The following is a 26,212-nucleotide window of genomic DNA, read 5'->3' as shown; positions in this document are numbered from 1 at the left end:
ACTACCCCTCCGACAGTGCCTCCAGCCCCCAGTATGGAATGGTCGGCGACATGGAGATGATCGGATTTGGCGCGAACCTCCGTCAGTCTCTAATCTGCCTTCCATGTTTCTCCCCAGCACCTCCCGAAGCAGGAGGCATCTCTCTGGGACTGTCCCTGGTGTCACGGCGAAAGGGCAGTCCGCAGATTCTGGTGAGTCTGTGAGTCAATTGAGCCGGGCTCCGTGGGACTAGGCCTGGGGCGCACAATACTGCAAGGCCTGGGCTTTTCCTGCTGTGTGTGGAAGGGGGGGAGCTCTGCACCCACACTGTGTGTGTGTGTGTGTGTGTGTGTGTGTGTGGGTACCACACCGAGTGTGTGTGTGTGTGTGAGGGGGTGGGGGCTCGGCACCCACACCGGGTGTGAGAGTGTGTGGGGGGAAGGGGCTCGGTACCCACACCGGGTGTGAGAGTGTGTGGGGGGGAGGGGCTCAGTACCCACACCGGGTGTGAGAGTGTGTGGGGGGGAGGGGCTCAGTACCCACACCGGGTGTGTGGGGGGGGAGGGGCTCGGTACCCACACCGGGTGTGTGGGGGGGAGGGGCTCGGTACCCACACCGGGTGTGAGAGTGTGTGGGGGGGAGGGGCTCAGTACCCACACCGGGTGTGAGAGTGTGTGGGGGGGAGGGGCTCAGTACCCACACCGGGTGTGAGAGTGTGTGGGGGGGAGGGGCTCTGTACCCAAACCGGGTGTGAGAGTGTGTGGGGGAGAGGGGCTCGGTACCCACACCGGGTGTGAGTGTGTGGGGGGGAGGGGCTCGGTACCCACACCGGGTGTGAGAGTGTGTGGGGGGGGAGGGGCTCGGTACCCACACCGGGTGTGAGTGTGTGGGGGGGAGGGGCTCGGTACCCACACCGGGTGTGAGAGTGTGTGGAGGGGAGGGGCTCAGTACCCACACCGGGTGTGAGAGTGTGTGGAGGGGAGGGGCTCGGTACCCACACCGGGTGTGAGAGTGTGGGGGGGAGGGGCTCGGTACACACACCGGGTGTGAGAGTGTGTGGAGGGGAGGGGCTCGGTACCCACACCGGGTGTGAGTGTGTGTGGGGGGGAGGGGCTCGGTACACACACCGGGTGTGAGAGTGTGTGGGGGGAGGGCCTCAGTACCCACACCGGGTGTGAGAGTGTGTGGGGGGGAGGGGCTCGGTACCCACACCGGGTGTGAGAGTGTGTGGGGGGGAGGGGCTCTGTACCCACACCGGGTGTGAGAGTGTGTGGGGGGAGGGGCTCGGTACCCACACCGGGTGTGAGAGTGTGTGGGGGGGAGGGGCTCGGTACCCACACCGGGTGTGAGAGTGTGTGGGGGGAGGGGCTCGGTACCCACACCGGGTGTGAGAGTGTGTGGGGGTGGGGGGAAGGGGCTCGGTACCCACACCGGGTGTGAGAGTGTGTGGGGGTGGGGGGAAGGGGCTCGGTACCCACACCGGGTGTGAGAGTGTGTGGGGGTGGGGGCTCGGTACCCACACCGGGTGTGAGAGTGTGTGGGGGGTGGGGGCTCGGTACCCACACCGGGTGTGAGAGTGTGTGGGGGGGAGGGGCTCGGTACCCACACCGGGTGTGAGAGTGTGTGGGGGTGGGGGGAAGGGGCTCGGTACCCACACCGGGTGTGAGAGTGTGTGGGGGTGGGGGGAAGGGGCTCGGTACCCACACCGGGTGTGAGAGTGTGTGGGGGTGGGGGCTCGGTACCCACACCGGGTGTGAGAGTGTGTGGGGGGGAGGGGCTCGGTACCCACACCGGGTGTGAGAGTGTGTGGTGGGGAGGGGCTCGGTACCCATAGCGGGTGTGAGATCGGCAAACTCAACCCTAACAAGTTTTTTTTTAATCGTTCCTGGGATGTGGATGTCGTTGGCAAGGCCGGCATTTATTGCCCATTACTAATCACCCTTGAGAAGGTGATGGTGAGCTGCCTTCATGAACCGCTGCAGTCCGTGTGGTGAAGGTGCTCCCACAGTGCTGTCAGGGAGGGAATTCCAGGATTTTGACCCAGCGACGATGAAGGAACGGCCGATATATTTCCAAATCTGGATGGTGTGGAACGTGGAGGTGGTGGTGTTCCCATGCACCTGCTGCCTTTGTCCTTCTAGGTGATAGAGGTCGTGGGTTTGGGAGGTGCTGCCGAAGAAGCCTTGGCGAGTTGATGCAGTACATCTTGTAGATGGTACACACTGCAGCCACGGTGCGCCGGTGGTGGAGGGAGTGAATGTTTAAGGTGGCGGATGGGGTGCCGATCCAGCGGGCTGCTTTGTCCTGGAATATGTCGAGCTTCTTGAGTGTTGTTGGAGCTGCACTCATCCAAGTAAAAAAGTGGAGAGTGTTCCATCACAACCATGACTTGTGCCTTGTAGATGGTGGAAAGGCTTTGGGGAGTCAGGAGGTGAGACACCCACCGCAGAATACCCAGTCTCTGACCTGCTCTTGTTGCCACAGTATTTATGTGGCTGGTCCAGTTAAGTTTCTGGTCAATGGTGACCCCTCAGGATGTTGATGGTGAGGGATTCGGTGATGGTAATGCCGTTGAATGTCAAGAGGAGGTGGTTAGACTCTCAGTTGTTGGAGATAATCACTGCGGTGCTCCCTCAGGACTGACAACCTTGGAGTGTGGGCTTGGATTATGGGGCTCGAGTCTCTGGGGTGTGTGTGGGGCTCGAACCCACCACCTTCTGAGCCAGACTAACCACAGCCTTCTGGCTAAGGATATCTTCAGGCCATCTCCGGAGGCTGAATCCTCTTCAATTTGTGTCTTCCTGCTCTCTTAGGCTTGTGGTCCAACCCTCTCCCATGCCTGTGGGACCAACATGTGCCAGAACGGAGTCTGTTACCTCTTCAACAGCCAGCTCGAGCACGTGAACAGATTCCCTCCACAGACACAAGGTCACTACTCCACTTCATTAATACTGAGAGGTTGTTTCCCCTTACTAGGGAGTCCAGAACCAGGGGACACAGTCTCAGGAAAAGGGGTCGGCCATTTAGGACTGAGAGGAGCAGGAATTTCTTCACTCAGAGGGATGTGAATCTTTGGAATTCTCTGCCCCAGAGGACTGTGGATGCTGAATCGTTGAGTATATTCAAGGCGAGATAGATGGATTTTTGGACTCTGGGGCAATCAAGGGATCTGGCGATCGGGCGGGGAAATGGAGTTGAGGTCGAAGTTCAGCCATGATCTTATTGAATGGCGGAGTGGGCTCGAGGAGCAGTATGGACTATGTTCTGATGTTCTTAATCTGAATGTGAGCGGGCAATTTCTTGTCAAGGTTAGATACAGAGTAAAGCTCCCTCTACACTGTCCCATCAAACACTCCCAGGGCAGGTACAGCACAGGTTAGATACAGAGTAAAGCTCCCTCGACACTGTCCTATCAAACACTCCCAGGGCAGGTACAGCACGGGTTAGATACAGAGTAAAGCTCCCTCTACACTGTCCCATCAAACACTCCCAGGGCAGGTACAGCACGGGTTAGATACAGAGTAAAAAGCAATTCGGTGTTGCAGATAGGGTTGTGTCTTGCATCCGCCCCACCACCAGGATAGGGACAATTATCGAGCCTCACTCTCTCTCTCTCTCTCTCTCTTCCCCCCCCCCCCTCCCCCCCCGGGTTAGGGACAATTATCAAGCCTCTCTCTCTCTCTCTCTCTCTATCTCTATCTCTATCTCCCCTCCCCAGCCCCCCTGGGTTAGGGACAATTAACGAGCGTCTCTCTCTCTCTCTCACCCCCCTGGGTTAGGACAATTATCCTGCATCTCTCTCTCTCTCTCTATCTCCCCTCCCCAGCCCCCCTGGGTTAGGGACAATTATCGAGCGTCTCTCTCTCTCCCACCGGGTTAAGGACAATTATCGAGCGTCTCTCTCTCTTTCCCCCCCGGGTTAGGACAATTATCGAGCGTCTCTCTCTCTCTATCTATCTCCCCTCCCCAGCCCCCCTGGGTTGGGGACAATTATCGAGCGTCTTTCTCTCTCCCCCCGGGTTAGGACAATTATCGAGCCTCTCTCTCTCTCTCTCTCTCTCCCCCCCCATATCCTCCTTGTCTCGATCCCTTTCTCCCCCTCCCTCACTCTCACTCCGCACACCTCTCTCTCTCTCCCTCCCTCTTCCCACCTCCTTCCCCTCCCCCATTACCCCCTCTCTCCAAGCCACTCTCTTCCCTCCCTGCCCTCCCCCTCCCACTCCACACTTTCCCTCGCTTCTGCAGCTCTATCACCCACCCCTCCTCCCCTACCTCTCCTTAATTCCTTGGGTGTGATATTAAAGGGTACTGGGAGTGAGGGGGAGAGTGGGATCAGACTGGGTGGGGTATTAAAGGGTATGGGGAGTGAGAGGGAGAGTGGGATTAGACTGGGTGGGGTATTAAAGGGTATGGGGAGTGAGGGGGAGAGTGGGATTAGACTGGGTGGGGTATTAAAGGGTATGGGGAGTGAGGGGGAGAGTGGGATTAGACTGGGTGGGATATTAAAGGGTTATGGGGAGTGAAGGGGAGAGTGGGATTAGACTGGGTGGGATATTAAAGGGTATGGGGAGTGAGGGGGAGAGTGGGATTAGACTGGGTGGGGTATTAAAGGGTATGGGGAGTGTGGGGTGAGTGGGATTAGACTGGTTGGGATATTAAAGGGTATGGGGAGTGAGGGGGAGAGTGGGATTAGACTGGGTGGGATATTAAAGGGTATGGGGAGTGAAGGGGAGAGTGGGATTAGACTGGTTGGGATATTAAAGGGTATGGGGAGTGAGGGGGAGAGTGGGATTAGACTGGGTGGGGTATTAAAGGGTATGGGGAGTGTGGGGTGAGTGGGATTTGACTGGGTGGGGTATTAAAGGCAAGTGCGCATACGGTAACCTATTTCACAAGCTGTGTACAGGGAAAGATTTGGAAATTCTCATTGCCTGCATGAACTGACTATTCACTTCCCCCTCGCGCACGTTGCTGAGGAAGTTAGACGAGAATTATAGTCTCACTCCCAATTTCACAACGGATTACTAACAGAGAAGGCAGACTTGCAACTCTATAGCGCCTTTCACCCCCTCAGGAGGTCCCGCAGCCAATGAAGGAGTTTTTGAAGTGTAGTCACTGTTGTAATGTAGGAAACGTGGGAAATTTGCGCACAGCAAGCTCCCACAGACAGCAAACCAGATCATCTGATGTTGATTGGGGACAAATATTGTCCCCAGGATACCAAGGAGAATGCCCCTGTCCATGGGATTTTATGTCCACTTGTGAGGGCAAACAGGGCCTCAGTTTAACGACTCGTCCGAAAGACGGCACCATCCACAGTGCAATACTCCCTCAGTACTGCCCCTCCGACAGAGCAGCACTCCCTCAGTACTGCTCGTCCGACTGTGCAGCTCTCCCTCAGTACTGCCCCTCCGACGGAGCAGCACTCCCTCAGTACTGCCCCTCCGACAGTACAGCTCTCCCTCAGTACTGCCCGTCCGACTGTGCAGCACTCCCTCAGTACTGCCCCTCCGACAGTGCAGCACTCCCTCAGTATTGAGAGGTTTAGGGAGGGAATTCCAGGGCTTGGGGCCCAGCCAGCTGAAGGCACGGCCGCCAATGGTGGAGCGATGGAAATCTGAGGGGATGCGCAAGAGGCCAGAATTGGAGGAGCGCAGAGAATCAGTGGGTTTTAGCGGCTGGAGAAGGTTACAGAGAAAGGGGAGAGAGGCGTTGCTAGCAGCATGGAGGGATTCACAAAACAAGAGAAGTAGTGCTTGGAAAGAAACTGCAAATGGAGGAGGTTACAGAGATAGGGAGGGTTGTAGGGCTGGAAGAGGTTTCAGAGATAGAGAGGGGTGTAGGAGCTGGAGGAGGTTACAGAGATAAGGAGAGATGTAGTAGCTGGAGGAGGTTACAGAGATAGGGAGGGATGTAGGGGCTGGAGGTTGTTACAGAGATAGGGAGTGATGTAGGAGCTGGAGGAGGTTACAGAGATAGGGAGGGATGTAGGAACTGGAGGAGGTTACAGAGATAGGGAGGGATGTAGGAGTGGAGGAAGTTACAGAGATAGGGAGGGGTGTAGAGGCTGAAGGAGGTTACAGAGTTAGGGAGGGATGTAGGAGCTGGAGGAGGTTACAGAGATAGGGAGGGGTTTAGGGGCTGGAGGAGGTTACAGAGATAGGGAGGGATGTGGGAGCTGGAGGAGGTTACAGAGATAGGGAGGGGTGTAGGGGCTGGAGGAGGTTACAGAGATGGGGAGGGGTGTTGGAGGTTACAGAGATAGGGAGGTGGTGATGAGGGTGATGGAGGAATTTAAGAATCTGTAACTGGAGGCGTTGGATGAGTGGGAGTTCGTGTGGGTCAGTGAGCAACAGGCGGGTGATTGGGACTCGGGGAGTTTGGACACGGTGGGAGCAGACGGTGGGGTGGGACCACAACTGTTTACAATATACATAGATGACCTGGAGGAGGGGACAGAGTGTATTGTTACAAAATTTGCAGATGACACAAAGATTAGTGGGAAAGCGGGTTGTGTAGAGGACACAGAGAGGCTGCAAAGAGATTTAGATAGGTTAAGCGAATGGGCTAAGGTTTGGCAGATGGCATACAATGTCGGAAAGTGTTAGGTCATCCACCTTGGGAAAAAAAAACAGTAAAAGGGTATATTATTTGAATGGGGAGAAATTACAACATGCTGCGGTGCAGAGGGACCTGGGGGTCCTTGTGCATGAATCCCAAAAAGTTAGTTTGCAGGTGCAGCAGGTAATCAGGAAGGCGAATGGAATGTTGGCCTTCATTGCGAGAGGGATGGAGTACAAAAGCAGGGAGGTCCTGCTGCAACTGTACAGGGTATTGGTGAGGCCGCACCTGGAGTACTGCATGCAGTTTTGGTCACCTTACTTAAGGAAGGATATACTAGCTTTGGAGGGTATCCAGAGACGATTCACTAGGCTGATTCCGGAGATGAGGGGGTTACCTTATGATGATAGATTGAGTAGACTGGGTCTTTACTCGTTGGAGTTCAGAAGGAAGAGGGGTGATCTTATAGAAACATTTAAAATAATGAAAGGGATAGACAAGATAGAGGCAGAGAGGTTGTTTCCACTGGTCGGGGAGACTAGAACTAGGGGTCACAGCCTCAAAATACGGGGAGCCAATTTAAAACCGAGTTGAGAAGGAATTTCATCTCCCAGAAGGTTGTGAATCTGTGGAATTCTCTGCCCAAGGAAGCAGTTGAGACTAGCTCATTGAATGTATTCAAATCACAGATAGATAAATTTTTAACCAATAAGGGAATTAAGGGTTATTGGGAGCGGACGGGTAAGTGGAGCTGAGTCCACAGCCAGATCAGCCATGATCTTTTTGAGTGGCGGAGCAGGCTCGAGGGGCTAGATGGCCTACTCCTGTTCCTAATTCTTATGTTCTTATGTTCACCAACGTGCCCCTTTTCTACAGAATCCAGCCCCTGGAGGGACGGGGTAGATACCATCTTCCTGCTGTCACTGCCTGCCTCCGGCCCCCCACCCTAACAGACTGTCTGCACCACTTTCTGTATTCAGTGAGGACCACAAGCCTGCCTGTCCAAAAGACCTATTTTACAATTTTATCTTCTGATTTTTTATATTATTAATTCACAGGATGTGGGCATCACTGACAAGGCCGACATTTATTGCCCATCCCTAATTGACCTTGAGAAGGTGGTGGTGAGCCGCCTTCTTGAACCGCTGCAGTCCGTGTGGTGAAGGTTCTCCCACAGTGCTGTCAGGGAGGGAGTTCCAGGATTTTGACCCAACGACGATGAAGGAACGGCCGATATATTTCCACGTCAGGATGGTGTGTGATTGGAGGGGAACGTGGAGGTGGTGATGTTCCCATGCGCCTGCTGCCCTGGGCCTTCTAGGTGGTAGAGGTGGAGGGTTTGGCTGCCTGAGAAGCCTTGGCGAGTTGCTGCAGTGCATCTTGTAGATGGTACACACTGCAGCCACGGTGCCGGTGGTGGAGGGGGTGAATGTTTAAGGTGGCGGATGGGGGGCCAATCAAGTGGACTGCTTTGTCCTGGATTGTGTTTAGAAAGTATGGTCACCCTAATTTAATCTGGGGATTTGTGGACACTCAGCAGTTGAGGGCCTGTGCATTGTCCACACAGACAGGCAGTGAGCTGTTGGCTCCTGTTCAGGGACAATTCATCACTGGCAGATTCTCGCACCTTGTTCAAGGATAGCAGACAGGACGGCAACTGGTGACGGGCCAGTTCCATTTCAGAGGCAAATATTTAACAGACCAACAAACTGCTTAAAGTTAGAGATATTTAACCAGCTGGGGAGAAGGATAAAGCAGGGTGAGAGAGACACGAAGACATAGCATGATCGAAAGATGGAGAAGGTGGGGGAGGAAGTAGGGGACATAAATGATGAGAGAGTGGAATAGAGCGAGATAGAGCAAGTGATAGAAATCGGGTCATGGACAGTGGGAGGGAGTGAGAGAGGAGGGGTAGTGAGAGAGGAGGGGTAGTGAGAGAGGAGGGGGAGTGAGAGAGGAGGGGGAGTGAGAAAGGGGGCCCAGAGAAGCAGCTGTACAAAGCCCGAGTTAGACCACACCTGGAGTACTGATAGGGGAGATAGAGAGAAACTATTGCCGCTGGTTGGGGAGTTCAGCACTAAGGGGCATAGTCTGAAAATTAGAACCAGGCTTTTCAGGAGTGAAGTTACGAAACACTTCTACTCCCAAAGGATTACTCAGGGTATACGGCACAGGAACTGGTCATTCGGCCCAACCAGTCCGTACCGACGTTTATGCTCCACTCGAGCCGCCTCCCATCTTTCTTCATCGAAATCTATCAGCATAACCCTCTATTCCCTTCTCCCTCATATACTTGTCTATCCTCCCCTTAAATACTATTCACTTCAACGACTCCCTGTGGCAGCGAGTTTCACATTCTCACCGCTCTCTGGGTAAAGAAGTTTCACCTGAATTCCCGATTGGATTTCTTGGTGCCTATCTTATATTGATGGCCTCTAGTATTGCTCTTCCCCACAAGTAGAAACATTCTCTCTGTATCCACTCGATCAAAACCTTTCATAATTTTAAAGACCTCTATTAAGTCACCCCTCAGCCTTCTTTTTTTAGAGGCAAGAGACCCAGCCTGTTCATCCTTTGTTGATATGGGTGGTAGAAGTTTGAAACAAACGGTCATTGATGCTGGGTGAATGTTAATTTTAAATCTGAGATTGGTAGATTTTTGTTATCAAAGGTATTAAGGGATTATGGGGCAAAGACGGGTATATGGAGTTAGGTCACAGATCAGCTATGATCTCATTCATAGAATCATAGAAACAGAAATTTACAGCACGGGAGGAGGCCATTTCAGCCCATCGTGTCCGCGCGAGCCGACAAAGAGCTACCCAGCCTAATCCCACTTTAAGAACATAATAAATCAGAGCAGGAGTCGGCCATTTGGCCCCTCGAGCCTGCTCCGCCATTTAATAAGATCATGGCTGATCAGATCATGGACTCAGCTCCACTTCCCTGCCCGTTCCCCATAACCCTTTATTCCCCTATCGCTCAAAAATCTGTCGATCTCTGCCTTAAATATATTTCCAGCTCTTGGTCCGTAGCCTTGTAGGTTATGGCACTTCAAATGCATATCCAGATACTTTTTAAATATGGTGAGGGTTTCTGCCTTTCAGGCAGTGAGTTCCAGACCCACACCACCCTCTGGGTGAAGAAATTTCCCCTCAAATCCCCTCTAAACCTCCTACCAATCACTTTAAATCTATGCCCCCTGGTTATTGACCCCCTCTGCTAAGGGAAACGGGTCCTTCCTATCCACTCTATCTAGGCCCCTCATAATTTTATACACCTCTATAAGGTCTCCTCTCAGCCTCCTCTTTTCCAAAGAAAACAACCCCAGCCTATCCAATTTTTCTTCATAGCTAAAATTCTCCAGTCCAGGCAACATCCTCGTAACTCTCCTCTTTACCCTCTCTAGTGCAATCACGTCTTTTCTGTAATGCAGTGACAGAACTACACACAGCTCTCCAGCTGTGGCCTAACCAGTGTTTTATACAGTTCGAGCATAACCTTCCTGCTCTTGTATTCTCTGCCTCGGCTAATAAAGGTAGGTATTCCGTATGACTTGTTAACCACATTATCTACCTGGTTTGCTAACTTCAGGAATCTGCGGACATGTACTCGCAGGTCCCTTTGTTCCTCTACATTTCTCAGTATCCTACCATTTAATGTGTATTCCTTGTTATCCCTCCCCAAATGCATTATCTCACACTTCTCTGGATTAAATTCCATTTGCCACTGCTCTGCCCAACTAACCAGTTGATCAATGTCTTCCTGCAGTCCGCAGCTTTCTTCTTCATTATCAACCACATGGCCTGTTACCACGGGTAAATAACTGACAAACTGAGCCAGGAGAAATGTAACTTAACTTAACTGTGCTTTTATACAACCCAAAATGGTGTCCCCAAACCAGCATGAACCAGCATGAGCACAAAACTGAGAATAGCTCCCGCAATGTCCTAATGCTTATCCTGTGAACTTTAACAATATAAATAGAGTATGAACACAACATATATCGCCTTTTTAAAACCAGTCTATGTTCAGACAAAGTCCTTGAGATAGCCAGGTCATGTTCTGATATGCTGAGACCGGCTTGGAGCTTGCGTTGTTTGCTCTAGGTTTTGGTTGGTAAACTGAACGGTGCCTCTGTTCCATCCTGCTGGTCTCTTCACACTCGGTTTGGCTGGGGGTTTGAGAATGTCCAGTAGCCAGCGAAGATTCCGTCCAATCATGAGCTCAGAGGGTGTCTTCCCCGTTAGCGAGTGCTTTGTCGAACGGCATGTGCGGAGAATGGTTTGAACCACTTCGCCGAATGTTTGGCCTGCTGTGAGGTTGGCTTTTGAACCCTCTTTGATGATGCGGTTAAATCGCTCAACACCTCCGTTGCTTTGAGGATTGTACCGAGCAGTAAGGCGATGCTCGATAGCATGAAGAGTGAGGAAATCTGCAAACTGGTCGGACACAAACTGTGGTCCATTGTCAGTGATTATGACCTCTGGGAGGTCCCACTTTGTGAACATACGCTGGAGAATAGTGACGATCGTTGATGAGGTCACTGAGCGATTTCTGGCCATTTGGAATGCAGGTCATGAACTACAACAAGGAACCGCTGGTTCTGTGGAGCTGCGTCAATTGGATCGAAGATATCCCACTGAAGTTGTTGCCATGGTCTTTGTGGCCATGGAATGGGCTTCGTTGGCTCTGGTCGGATGTTTGTGGCCTTTTCGCTCAGACTGCACGCTTCGCAGTGTGAGACAAACTCCTCGATGCGAGTGTCAATCCCAGGCCACCATACTGAATCGCGACATCTCTGCTTCATGCAGACAATGCCAGTGGTGATCATCGTGTGCCAATGAGAGAACACGCTGTTGAAGTGACGTGCGATTACTGCTCTATCACCACGAGCTAGGCAGCCGTCGTTCCAAATGGAAAATTCATCACAAACTCTGTGGAATGTTTTCAGCTCTTCCGGAATTTGCTTAGGCCACTCAGTCTAGAGGAAGTGGTACATGTGCTGGAGCTTAGCATCACTCTGTGATTCGGTTTTGAGTTCAACACAGGAGACAAGGTTTCTGATGGACTGAGTGATGATCGACGTGACATATGTGTCGTCATCTATGAACAAGTTAGTACCAGAGTCCGAAACAGGTGTGGAGTGGCTGAGCATGTCAGCTACATGCTTGCGACTGCCAGCGATGTACTGAACATCAAAGTTATACTGATGAAGGTGATCTGACCATCGGCTGATTCGTAGTGGTCTGTGCCCAGATCCAGTTATAGCGAGTAGCATAGTTAGCGCTTGGTGATCTGTACAGAGGGTAAATTTCATGCCATAGAGCTAGATGTGCCAGTGTTCACATGCGTAGATGCAAGCGAGTGCTTCGCGTTCCCCTGTAGAGTATTTACGTTCTGCAGATGAGAGCCTACGAGAGGCGAAGGTAACTGGGCGTTCCAGGCCGTCAATCCATTGTGAGAGCACAGCACCCTTGGCGGTGCCTGATGCATCTGTGGTGACGTACATAGTGGCATTCGGATCAAAGTGCGCGAGGATAGAAGGGGATGTGATTTTCTCCTTGAGCATGGTGAATGCCTGAGCCTGGGAATCTGTCCGTTCCCAAGGGACGTCCTTGTGCAACAACTTGTGAAGTGGTTCGGCAATGTGCGCGCAGTGCGGGATGAACGTCATATAGAAGTTGCAAGTGCTGAGGAATGATGAAAGTTCTTTGATGTTGGTAGCCTCCTGCATTCGCTGGATCGTGTCAATGTCATCTTCTGCTGCGACTCTGTAACCCAGAAAGTTTATTTCTCCAGCAGCGAATGTACACTTATCAGCATTAAGTGTAATTTTATGTGTAGCAAGACTAGCCATAACTGCTTGAAGTCGCTGGTCATGTTCTTCCATTGTCAGATGAGGGAATTTTTTTCCGCAGGGAGTTGTTGTGATCTGGAACGCACTGCCTGACAGGGCGGTGGAAGCAGTTTCAATAGTGACTTTCTAAAGGGGATTCGGACAAATACTTGACAAGGAAAATTCTGCAGGGCTCTGGGGAAAGAACAGGGGGGAGTGGGGCGAATTGGGTCGTTCTTTCAAAGATCCGGCACATATACGATGGGCCGAATGGCCTCCCTCTCTGCTGTATGATTCTTACATCAGTTGCAGCAAAGAATTCCTTCAAACCTTCACCAGCTCAATCATAACTCAGATTGGTGGTCCATTTATTAATATAAAACTGCATGGGAGACACATTAACAGCTTGATTCCAATTACTGTTGGTATTTGTTTGCGGACTGCCCCTTTAGAATGGCCAAGGTGGAGCCAATCCACACCTGCCCCGTGAGTGTGTGTGTGTGTGTGATTATTAAGTGCAGAATACTCTCCGGGTCTATATAAAGAGCTCCTGCACTCTAGCCCTCTCATGATTCTGAGGGGCAGTGGAGGATGATGAAGGCACTGCTCTTGTTGCTTGGTGTCCTGCTGTTGGTGCAGCCCACCACTGCCGAAGAGCGACATGGACTACTGAATGCAGAAGAAGGTCAGTACATCTCTCAGTAGCCCATCTGTAGCAGCATTGATAGGAACAGGAGGAGCCCATTCAGCTCCTCGAGCCTGTTCCGCCTTTCAATTAGATCATGGCTGATCTGTATCTTAACTCCATCTACCCGCCTTGGTTCCTTAATCATTAATAGAAAAAAGAAGACTGAGGGTGTAACTTAATTAAGGTCTTTAAAATTATGAAAGGTTTTGATAGATTGGATACAGAGAAAATGTTTCCGCTTGTGAGGAAGAGCATAACTAGAGGCCATCAATATAAGATAGTCACCAAGAAAACCAATAGGTAATACTAAATATAATCTAGAGCTCAAGTAATTCCTTTATATCTAGAATTAAATTATTAACAAATAAATCAATGAATAAAAGTAGAAGTAGCAGTGCAGAGTGTGGTGTCTGTAGAGTGAGAGTTTGTAGACAGTGAGACTGTCCCCGATTACCACATCTGCAATAAATGTCTCCAACTTGAGACACTCCGGCTCAGAGTCCGTGAGCTGGCGGTGAGTTAGAAAGATTCCGACACGTAAGGGAGTGGGGAGGGATTTCTGGATGCTTTTAACGGCTTCGGTTTAATGCCTCATCGGGAAAGACAGCATCCACAGCCCTCTGGGGTCGAGAACGCCAAAGATTCACAATCCATTGAGTGAAGACGTTCCTCCTCATCTCTGTCCTAAATGGCCGAGCGTTTATCCTGAGACTATGACCCCTAGTTCTCGACTCCCAGCCAGGGGAAACAGCCTCCCAACACCAAAGCTGAATTATCGAGAATTTACAGCGCTGTTACTTCTATACAACACTCTGTAAAACCCCCCCGTGACTGCAACACTGACAGACTCGGTTTGGTATGTTTACTGCTGTTCTCCCTCTTCCCCCGCAGACCTGTGGATTAATGAACTCTTCCTTTCTGGATTTCAGACTTCGACCAGATGTGCAAGAACATTCGAGGTTCGTGCCAACGTTCTCGTTGTCAGTTGGAGGAGAGCGAAATAAAAGGGCTGTGTTGCTTCAAACCAAGGCGATTCAAAATGAATGAACTGCCATCGATCCCCCTGCCGGACCCGACCGAGGTTCCCGATAGAAGCTAACTTTAATTCAGGCCCCGTTTGAGGTTCCTGATAGAAGCTAACTTTAATTCAGGCCCCATTTTCCAATAGTCTATCGACTCCGGTTCAGTTCCTATGGACTGGAGGGTAGCTAATGTAACCCCACTTTTTAAAAAAGGAGGGAGAGAAAACAGGGAAATATAGACTGGTTAGCCTGACATCGGTAGTGGGGAAAATGTTGGAATCAATTATTAAAGATGAATTAACAGCGCATTTGGAAAGCAGTGACAGGATCGGTCCAAGTCAGCATGGATTTATGAAAGGGAAATCATGCTTGACAAATCTTCCAGAATTTTTTGAGGATGTAACTAGTAGAGTGAACAAGGGAGAACCAGTGGATGTGGTGTATTTGGATTTTTAAAAGGCATTTGACAAGTTCCCACACAAGAGATTGGTGTGCAACATTAAAGCACATTGTATTGGGGGTAATGTATTGACATGGATAGAGAGCTGGTTGGCAGACAGGAAGCAGAGAATTGGGATAAACGGGTCATTTTCAGAATGGCAGGCAGTGACTAGTGGGGTGCCGCAGGGCTCAGTGCTGGGACCCCAGCTATTTACAATATACATCAATGATTTAGATGAAGGAATTCAGTGTAATATCTCAAAGTTTGCAGATGACACTAAGCTGGGTGACGGTGTGAGCTGTGAGGAGGATGCTAAGAGGCTGCAGAGTGACTTGGACAGGTTAGGTGAGTGGGCAAATGCATGGCAGATGCAGTATAATGTGGATAAATGTGAGGTTATCCACTTTGGTGACAAAAACAGGAAGGCAGAATATTATCTGAATGGCGAGAGATTAGGAAAAGGGGAGGTGCAGCAAGACCTGGGTGTCATGGTACATCAGTCATTGAAAGTTGGCATGCAGGTATAGCAGGCGGTGAAGAAGGCAAATGGCATGTTGGCCTTCATAGCAAGGGGATTTGAGTATAGGAGCAGGGATGTCTTACTGCAGTTGTACAGTGCCTTGATGAGGCCTCACCTGGAATATTGTGTCCAGTTTTGGTCTCCAAATCTGAGGAAGGACGTTCTTGCTATTGAGGGAGTGCAATGAGGGTTCACCAGACTGATTCGCCGGATAGCAGGACTGACATATGATGAGAGACTGGATCGACTGGGCCTGTATTCACTGGAGTTTAGAAGGATGAGAGGCAATGTCATAGAAACATATAAAATTCTGATGGGACTGGATAGGTTTGATGCAGGAAGAATGTTCCCGATGTTGGGAAAGTCCAGAACCAGGGGTTACAGTCTAAGAATAAGGGGTAAGCCATTTAGGACCAAGATGAGGAGAAACTTCGAGCTGTTAACCTGTGGAATGCTCTACTACAGAGAGTTGTTGATACCAGTTTGTTAGATATATTCAAGAGGGAGTTAGATGTGGCCCTTACGGCTAAAGGGATCAAGGGGTATAGAGAGAAAGCAAGAAAGGGGTACTGAGGTGAATGATCAGCCATGATCTTATTGAATGGTGATGCAGGATCGAAGGGCCAAATGGCCTACTCCTGCACCTATTTTCTATGTTTCTATGAAGTGTAGTCACAGTTGGAATGTAGGAAATATAGAGCCGGAGAGTGGGATTCGACTGGGTGGAACATTAAAGTGTACGGGGAGTGAGGGGGAGAATGGGATTAGACTGGGTGGGATATTAAAGGGTATGGGGAGTGAGGGGGAGCGTGGGATTAGACTGGGTGGGATATTAAAGGGTATGGGGAGTGAGGGGGAGAGTGGGATTAGACTGTGTGGGATATTAAACGGTGTGAGGGGGTGAGTGGGATTAGACTGGGTGGGATATTAAAGGGTACGGGAAGTGAGGGGGAGAGTGGGATTAGACTGGGTGGGATATTAAAGGGTACGGGGATTGAGGGGGAGAGTGGGATTAGACTGGGTGGGATATTAAAGGGTACGGGGAGTGAGGGGGAGAGTGGGATTAGACTGGGTGGGATATTAAAGGGTACGGGGAGTGAGGGGGAGAGTGGGATTAGACTGGGTGGGATATTAATGGGTACGGGAAGTGAGGGTGAGAGTGGGATTAGACTTGGTGGGATATTAAAGGGTACGGGGAGAGTGGGATTAGACTTGGTGGGATATTAAAGGGTACGGGGAGTGAGGGGGAGAGTGGGATTAGACTGGGTGGGATATTAAAGGGTACGGGGAGTGAGGGGGAGAGTGGGATTAGACTGGGTGGGATATTAAAGGGTATGGGGTTGTGGATATCTGAACGGAATATATGGAATTAAGGATAGTAAAGTAAACGGGATATATGAAAATGTATAAGCCATGGAAGAATAGCTGGGAGAATGTCAGATTGCAAATAGTGCAACATCAGCATAGCTAACAGTCTGTCTCAAGGTTTCAAGTCACTAATCCTGCCAATAATATATAATTGTAACATGAAATACATCTGCAGAATTGCAAGGTCTCAGTAAATAGTCACACCATTAGATTGAAACATTTGGAGGCAATACTTGAGCTTTCAAGAAGAACATCTCATATAGATTGACTAATGAGTGTCTGAGTTAGACTGTCAATCCATTTGTATTTTGTTATCTGATTTCAAAACTGTATAACGGTTAACGCTTTACGATGTAACTTCACCTATCCGTAGGGAGTGTGTACGCTCTATCCAGAGAGTATATCTTCTGTCTGATAGGTCTTACTGGCCGGTAATAAAGACTGCTTTGTTCAAAGCACAAGAGGTATTCGACTCAGTAATTTTACTGAACCAGATTGAGGTAAAAGAATCCGGGAATTAACATTTGGTGTCAGAAGTGGGATCTCAACGGACGACTGCCGAAAACTTGCGAATTAAGAGCCAGACTAGCCTTGGACGAGACGAGGGGAAAATGGCCACTGGAGTGAGTATGATTTCAATACTGCTCCAGTTTCCCCCGGTTTCAAAAGTCTGAGGAAAGTTTAGCCACTCGCTGGTTCTCAGGTAGTGTCTGAACGAGATCCAGGACAATCTGGTGAATACCTTTCAAACTTAGAATAGGGATAGAGATAGGGAAATTGTGCGATGACACAAACCAAGCGGCGACTTGGAAAGATAGTTAGAGCTAGATAGGGATAGATGATCAATCATGGATCCAAAAAAATTAATAGGAAAGAAAAGAGACTCTTGTGAATGTCTGTTTAAATGAGAAATGCTTCTGTGACTTTTACTGTAAAAAAAAAAGCCGGGGAGTTGTGGTTTGTTTTATCTCAAACAGAATGAAAGTTTGTTTTAACCCTTCGTAGTGTTGTCCTGTATGTGGGAAGTTTAAGAGTGTGAACCTTATTGAATTACGTATATTCGGATGATAAGTTGCGGAGCCAGGAAATGCCCAAAGGATAGATTTGTTAAAAAAAGAAAAAATTACATGGTCCCGGTGGTTAAAAAAAAAAAGAAAAAAACTTGTTGAAAGCAAACATTCAGAGAAGGCACAGCAAAACAACTGAGATGGATTCAAAAGGATTTTAAAAAAAAATTATATTAAATAACACGACCTTGAGGCTGGAACAATTGAGATAACGAAAAGCAGTCCACAGCCTACGTGCCAGACTTCTCTCTAGTTATAAAAAAAGTAACGTACTAAATAGGTGCTGAAAGAAAAAAATGTTCTGAGATTTTAAATTATGAAAAATATAAAATCACTCTTGTCCAATTGGCAGAAAAACTCCATTAAATTAGGGCTTTCATTGACTGATTGAATTTAAACTGCGCAGTAACGCGAAAGGATAGGGAAATTTGGAGACTGAAAGAAATTAATTGAGGCTCATAAGAAATCAAAATTAGAAAATTAGGCTCACAGGGAATAAAATGGGGATTTAAATAGAAGATAGGTGTTCAACTCAGGTACGACGTCGACCTTGTATATCACTTGGCCCGTCTAGGCTCTGATTGAATTTAAAAAAAAAAACCCCCGCAGCAACTCGGAAGGTAGGGCCAAAGCGAACACGTAAACGCGCAGTGAAGCGAACGCGCAGTGACGTCAACGCGCAGTGACGTAGACGCGCAGTGACGTAAACGCGCAGTGACGCCGACGCGTAGTGACGCAGAGGCGCAGCAACGCGAATCGCGAAAGTCAGTGCTAATGGCAGTAAGTCTGTAAGTCTTAAAGTGTTTAGAGTTTTAAGTAAAGTTAAAGTATCTTAACTCGCGCGGCGACGCGAGCCACGGGTCGACGCGGATCGCGCGGCGACGTGAACTGCGAGGCGACGTGGTAGTTTAGTATTGAGATCGTGTGGCGACGCGGACCGTGCGGCGATGCGGGTAAGTGTTAGAAGTCTTTGTCTATTTTGTAAATCGCGCGGCGACGCGAACCGCGCGGCGACACGGGTACGTGTTAGAAGTCCTTGTTTACCTTTTAAAGTTAAAGTATCTTAACTCGCGCGGCGACGCGAGCCACGGGTCAACGCGGATCGCACGGCGACGTGAACTGCGAGGCGACGTGGTAGTTTAGTATTGAGATCGTGCGGCGACGCGGACCGTGCGGCGATGCGGGTAAGTGTTAGCATTAGTAAAGTTTGGTTATTTGGAGTTAGTTAAAGTCCGTGTTAGTTCTGTAAAGTCTGTGTCTATTTTTAAGTTTGTTTAAATTGCATGACGACACGAACACGTAGCGACACAGTAATACGAGGGGCAGTGTGAAAATGGGTAATCAGTTAGATAAACCACGGATGCGGATAATCCGCTACAAAAGCTATGTGAGGAATTCCCTGAAAGAGCTGAAGACTTTAGAAAATTATCAGGAGCCCTGAACAAATTATTAGGGGATGACCAGTGGCCTCTAAGTGACACTAGAAGCGTAGAGGGAAAAACAAAAGCACAGGGATTAATTTGGAGAAGGGGACGAGGAAAAGGGGATAAAAAAATTTAATTGCAACCTGGCGACATTATTGTCAGAAATTAAAAGATGCATCACTTCTATCGAGTTGGCAAACAAATGCTATTAAATTAGGACTTGCATTGACAGAGGGAACGCATGTTAAAACTGTAGACGTCTTTAAAAAAAAAAAGAAGAATGAATGTGCGCACGAGAAACTTGCTAAGAGATCCTCTGGGACCTCTGAGAAAGGTATTGATCAACTACAAGTTAAAATGGATGGCTTTGTGTTAACCGAGGCTGATGATGAAATTGATGAGTGGCCACTGACTCAGCGCCCAACGGCGCCTCCCGCACCCCCTGGCCTCTTGCTCCAGTCCTCTTCCCAACACCCTCCACCTAACACTCCGGTAAAAAGAGTTAGGAACAACCACATATCACCAAAGCAACAAACCCAAACTGACTCCTCATCCTCTGATAGCGAATCGGATCCCCAGTTTACAAGCAATATAGCCGAAAGGACCAGATCTCACACTCGAAAGGGCAGAACTATATCTCGACATCACAAACAGTCCCGTAAATCTTCTAGTCAACCTACCAGTCCAAGTTGTGAAAGACATAGCAAACACCCCCGCCGATCGAGACGCAGAACTGTCAAGCAGTCAGACAGCTCTGAAACATCCTCCGGCCTAGAAATGATTTCCAAGATCCCAAAGTCCCGACACCAATTCCCTGTCAGACCAATGCCAAACCCTGATGCACAACAAGCTGCAGACCACCTCTCTATAGATGTCTGTGATCTTCAAACAACTATTTGATTGCTCACGCTATCCGGACAGATGGAAAGGGCAGTTAGATATTATTGGCAGAAAAAGAAAGGGGAGGGGGGAGGTGCGCCCCCAACCCGGGTCAAGACTAAATACGTGACTAGAAAGGAAGAGCCATCTCGGGAGGAAGGATCAATAGAACCGTAGTGTGGCATACAGGATTGGATGGATAAGCAAGGATACGGTTATACTAAACAACCAAACGGCCCGAGCCCTGCTAATAAACCTCCCTATTGTCCCCGGCATGGTATGGGAAGAGGCCGGGACTGGGTAAGAGGAATTGACTGTTTTAATTGTGGGCAGGAAGGACATTGGAATAAAAATTGCCCCTACCGTCAGCATGGAAAAGGAAGAGGAGGGGGGCAAGGGGGGAGAGGAGGATCTTACACTAACTTCTCCCAGAACAACCCCTTTGGTCAATTGTCCCCCGATTGACTACGCAGCTTGATTGTGCAGGGATCCTCCCCGGACGACGAACCCATTCTGAATGAGTGGCAACCCTTTTTGATAGATACGGGAGCCTTCATGTCTTCTGTACAATCAAAGCTTAAACTCCCTGCTTCTACTGAAACACAGGAACTTTCAGGATTCCTGGGACAAATCTCGACATTCCCAGTGTCAGAACCGGTTAAAATGGGTTACCAGGAAGAATCGGTGGAACATCGAGTTGTTATCACAACCAATCTGGACTGTAACTTGATGGCTAGAGACCTCCTTTGCAAATTCCAGTTGCATTTGGAGTGTGGAGATAATGGGATTATTGTAAAACAGGAAACCCTTAAGCGGCAGTATTATACCACTAGAACCCCTCAGTGGTGGTCTCTGGACCTGCCGCAGGCACCCTATCACGTGACCCTAGCATACGATCCCAGTGGAAAGAATCAGGACCTGCAGAACTTTTATCAGGATCACGAAGGGGAAGTGAAGGGAATTCTATTAAGGGCTAGAGTGACTGGACTGGAAAGAGAGGCAGATTTTGTGGAAGTGGATAAGAATCTGTGGAAACAGCCCCTAACAATGGCACCGCATATTGCTCGTGAAGTATTAGCCCCTCACCATGCTAAAGATTTGGGAGTTATGGTACGTAAGGCCATAGATGAGGCTGACCCTACCATCCGGGATGTGCAAATCGTAAAACATGGCCGAACAGTCCAATTTCATGGGGACCCCGAGAAGGTCTTAACGACTCTACAGCATCATACTGGCTCGGACATACCTGACTATGTGGATCCTCATGTGTGGGCAGAGGACCCCTCCCAAGTGGGTTATACTCCCATTAATTGAGATCCCAGTGCAGGGCAATGTGGACTGGCCCTCAATCCGACAGAACCCACTGAAATCACAGGCAATCCTAAACTGACTTTTCGGCACTGTACTGCAAATAATCCAGCCTGTTTTCTTACTGAGCCACCCCAAGATGAGGAAGAACCCAGTCATGATTGCTTATCTTTAATTTAAGAGGCCACATCAGTCAGGGAAGATTTAGTTGATGGAAGATCCAGACTGTATTCTTACTGAGCCACCCCAAGATGAGGAAGAACCCAGTCATGATTGTTTATGTATGTTGACGGAAGTACTTCTATTAATCCAGAAGATACACGAATCTCAGGATACGCCATAGTAAACCAGGAGAATCAAGTCTTGGAATTCTGCTCAACAATTCGCCCTCACCCAAGCCTGTATCTTGGCCAAAGATCTCAAAGTCAATATCTATACCGACTCTAGGTATGCCTTTGGGGTGGCGCATGATTTCGGACAATTATGGAAAAATAGGGGATTCCTAACCTCACAGGGGAATGAGATATCTCAGAAACAGCTAGTATCTGATTTGTTGCAAGCCCTCATGTTCCCCAAACGCATTGCCATTGTACCAAGAGGCCAAACAGGCCTCTCGTGACCAACAGATGGTAGTGCCCAAAATTATGAGTCAGATTAAAAATCCTGCGAAGGATAAGTTAGCCTCGGAAAAACCAATGCCAACCATCCAAGATGTTATAAAAGCACAGGGGGACGCTCCTGAAAAAGATAAACTGTTGTGGAAATATTATGCATGTACTTATGACAATGTTTCTAAACTCTGGACCAGTCCCGCGGAACAGACTTGCATGTCTGACGAGTTGGCCTCATGGGTTATAGAATGTCTGCATATTGCTACTCTTTGTGGAGCAAGGACCACGAGTGACACACTTTTGGCTACTTGGTGGCACCCTAAACTCCAGGCGCTCACCCAGAACATCAGTAGTCGTTGCCTGGTTGGCCAGCAACATAATCCAGGGAAGGGAGTCCCCTGTGATTGGGGGAAAACGCCCCTACCCGAAGGTCCCTTTGAGACATTTCAGTTGGACTACATTGAGTTGCAAAAAGTTCAGTGTTACAGATATGTGTTAGTAATAGTAGATGTGTTTAGCAGATGGATTGAAGCCTACCCTAACCTGGACAATAAGACTCAGACTGTTGTTAAGGTGTTAATGAGGGAAATTGTTCCTAGATATGAGATCTCAGCTAGACTGATGACCACCTATGTTCTTTCTCTGACTCAGGCTCTGCGACTAGTTCACAACCAGGTTCAAGATGCTCACCTCGACCTCCCAGTTTTACCCGAATTGTCCCTCGTGGCACCAGGGAAGTATGGATTCGGAAGGGATTAGAGCCACAATAGGAGGGGCCTTTTTAGGTGTCACTCACTACCCCCACTGCAGCCAAGGTTGAGGGGAAAAGTGCCTGGGTTCACCTGCACCACTGCAAGCTCATCACCATTTAAACAAATTTTGCTGGTTAGTCTAATTCCTGTTTCTGTTCCAGATCTCCTCCTCCCTATAGCTGAACAAGGCAGATGAAGGAGGATCAGTTTGAACTCTTACCTGTCAGACAGCCAAATACACTGACGGAGACCTGAAGGGAAACGTGAAAACAGAACTCTTTTTATCAGCTAAATAATTGGACTATTTATAAGATGAGACTGTGTCTGTATGCTACTGTCTGCATAATAGTGTTGATATATGACAGTTTTGGTGCACGGGAAGGAAGACAAAGGCGAGAGCTCCATGTAAACACCTTTTTGTTTATGTCTTACGTTTATGCGGAAAAAGGGCACTTCACTAGATGCTGGGTGTGTTCACATATCCCTATACATTCCAAAGGGGGAATTCCTTTGCGCACCGTTCCCCTGACCCTAACTGAGACTGTTAGATGGATTCAAAGAAACGATATTGGAACAGGTAGCTAACCGCACTGCTGAGGCTCTGGAGGGCATCACAGCTGAAATGGTAGTGATAAGGACCGTAGCATTACAAAACCGAATGGCCCTCGATTACCTGTTAGCTGAGAAAGGGGGAACGTGTGCCCTGATAGGATCTGAATGTTGCACTTACATTCCTGATAGTTCAGAAAACATAACCCACCTTGCCGATCACATAAGGAGGGAGGTGAAAAAGTTATCCACACCAGCAAAAGAACTTAGCAGGTTTGATTGGTTTCTGGGTGGATCTTGGAGATCCTATCTAATACATGGGGCAATTGTTCTCATCGTAATTACCTGCTGTTTGATTGTTGGTTGCCTTAACCTCTGCTGTAAAGCAATGACAAGGTTAGCAGACCCTCTTGTGGTCAAGGGTTCCCGGGTTATGATCCAACAAACTAGAGAACTACTCAACAATGCAATACTCATAGCATGATCCTAAATGTTATCATAGAATGATAAAAGGGGGGATGTGGATATCTGAACGGAATATATGGAATTAAGGATAGTAAAGTAAACGGGATATATGAAAATGTATAAGCCATGGAAGAATAGCTGGGAGAATGTCAGATTGCAAATAGTGCAACATCAGCATAGCTAACAATCTGTCTCAAGGTTTCAAGTCACTAATCCTGCCAATAATATATAATTGTAACATGAAATACATCTGCAGAATTGCAAGGTCTCAGTAAATAGTCACACCATTAGATTGAAACATTTGGAGGCAATACTTGAGCTTTCAAGAAGAACATCTCATATAGATTGACTAATGAGTGTCTGAGTTAGACTGTCAATCCATTTGTATTTTGTTATCTGATTTCAAAACTGTATAACTGTTAACGCTTTACGATGTAACTTCACCTATCCGTAGGGAGTGTGTACGCTCTATCCAGAGAGTATATCTTCTGTCTGATAGGTCTTACTGGCCGGTAATAAAGACTGCTTTGTTCAAAGCACAAGAGGTATTCGACTCAGTAATTTTACTGAACCAGATTGAGGTAAAAGAATCCGGGAATTAACAGGGTGTGAGGGGGTGAGTGGGATTAGACTGGGTGGGATATTAAAGGGTACGGGGATTGAGGGGGAGAGTGGGATTAGACTGGGTGGGATATTAAAGGGTACGAGGAGTGAGGGGGAGAGTGGGATTAGACTGGGTGGGATATTAAAGGGTACGGGGAGAGTGGGATTAGACTGGGTGGGATATTAATGGGTACGGGAAGTGAGGGTGAGAGTGGGATTAGACTCGGTGGGATATTAAAGGGTACGGGGAGAGTGGGATTAGACTGGGTGGGATATTAAAGGGTACGGGGAATGAGGGGGAGAGTGGGATTAGACTGGGTGGGATATTAAAGGGTACGGGGAGTGAGGGGGAGAGTGGGATTAGACTGGGTGGGATATTAAAGGGTACGAGGAGTGAGGGGGAGAGTGGGATTAGACTGGGTGGGATATTAAAGGGTACGGGGAGTGAGGGGGAGAGTGGGATTAGACTGGGTGGGATATTAAAGGGTACAGGAAGTGACGGGGAGAGTGGGATTAGACTGGGTGGGATATTAAAGGGTACAGGGAGTGAGGGGGGAGAGTGGGATTAGACTGGGTGGTGTAAAGTGTCCGTACTCTGGGTGTTGGATGATGAATGATTGACCTGATTGTATACATGAACATTCTGTGTGCCAGGATCAGACGCTGAGTGCTGGGTTTGTCCACCCAGTGTCTTGCCTCCTGAGTGAACTGCCAATGGTGACTGACCTGGACAGAGGATATTTTGCCAGGGCAGGAGCCAGTCCTTGTCTCGGTGAGTATAGATTGCAGCTAACTCTCTGTGACTAAACACACAGCCTATCGAGACGGTGAAAACGCTGGCCCTGGTTCTTGTGCTCCTGCTGCTGGCGCAGGACCTGTGGTCCGTGGCTGAGTAAATTCCTCCCAGATCTCGGCCTCCCTTCGGGAGGAGGTTCTGTTCAAACCAAACAATGTTATTGTCTGTCTGGTTGTAAGAGAGGCTGAGGAACTGAATGTAAACCACTTCCACCTTCCAGTTCCCCCCCCATTGTTTTGTGGGTACCTGAGTGGGCCGTGTGCATGCTGGGTGTTGCCATCGAATGGCGGACTAATGCGGCACAGAAGGAGGCCTCTCGGCCCATCCAGACTGCCGGCTCTTTCGAAGAGCAATCCAGTTGGTCCAACTCCTCCCCGCTCTTTCCCCATATCCCTGCAATTGTTTCTCCTTCAAATATTTATCCCATTCCCTTTTGAAGGTTACTGTTGAATCTGCTTCCACCGCCCTTTCAGGCCGTGCCTTCCAGATCCTAACCACTCGCTGCGTAAGAAAGCTTTTGCTCATGTCGCTGCTGGTTCTTTGGCCAATCGCCTTCTATCTGAGTCCTCTGGTTATCAACTCTTTAGCCACTGGAAACAGTTTCTCCTTATTTACTCGATCAAAACCCTTCTACCACATCTCCCCTTAACCTTCTCTGCTCTAAGGAGAACAATCCCAGCTTCTCTCATCCCTGCACGGAACTGAAGTCCCCCGTCCCCAGTACCATCCTCATAACTCTTTCCTGCACCCTCTCCAAGACCTTCATATCCTTTCTAAAGTGTGGTGCCCAGAATTGGACACAATACTCCAGTTGGGGCCACACCAGAGTTTTATACAGGTTCATCATAACTCCCTTGCTTTTGTACGCGATACATCTGTTTTTTAAGATCCGGGGCTGTGGGTAGGGGGCGGGGCTGAGTGTGGAGGTAGGGCTGAGTGTAGGGTGGGGCTGATTGAAGGGGGTGGGGCTGGGTGTAGGGGCCGAGGCTGATTGAAGGAGTGTGTCATGTATCCTACACGGCTACTGTTGGTACTATCTCAAGGTGTACCACCAGAGGGCACAGCAGTGGGAGACACGTAGGTTACCTGTACAGGTGTGCCTGGCCTAGTATAAAAGGCAGGCCACCATGTGTGATCCTCACTCTGGAGTTAACTAATAAAGGACGAAGGTCACTACAGTTCAAGTACAACACACTGCCTCGTGGAGTCATTGTTCGAGCATCTAAGGACAGAACAACTGGCGACGAGATTACGAACTTTCACGCGGAAATGGCTACCCTTGGTACATTGCAGCAGTTCGCCAATGGTGATGATTGGGACGCATTTGTGGAGAGGCTCG

General features: G+C 48.9%; 1 protein-coding gene across 1 annotated transcript in view; it reads left to right on the top strand.

Annotated features, from left to right (window-relative positions):
• LOC139248142 (uncharacterized) overlaps positions 1–24,050 on the top strand; it is a 34,150-nt gene extending 10,100 nt beyond the window's left edge. Inside the window, exons 4-6 of the mRNA XM_070871889.1 lie at positions 118–191; positions 13,997–14,026; positions 22,622–24,050. Coding sequence (XP_070727990.1) covers positions 118–191; positions 13,997–14,026; positions 22,622–22,656 — 139 coding nt within the window. The 3' untranslated portion in view covers positions 22,657–24,050. The remainder of the gene's footprint in view (positions 1–117; positions 192–13,996; positions 14,027–22,621) is intronic.
• Positions 24,051–26,212: the final 2,162 nt, after the last annotated feature.

This window comes from Pristiophorus japonicus, unplaced genomic scaffold (genome assembly GCF_044704955.1).
Source record: "Pristiophorus japonicus isolate sPriJap1 unplaced genomic scaffold, sPriJap1.hap1 HAP1_SCAFFOLD_29, whole genome shotgun sequence".
In the NCBI taxonomy this organism is placed as follows: domain Eukaryota; kingdom Metazoa; phylum Chordata; class Chondrichthyes; family Pristiophoridae; genus Pristiophorus; species Pristiophorus japonicus.
The sequence above is the reverse complement of the archived record's forward strand: the minus strand, read 5'-3'. Positions and strand labels throughout refer to the sequence as shown.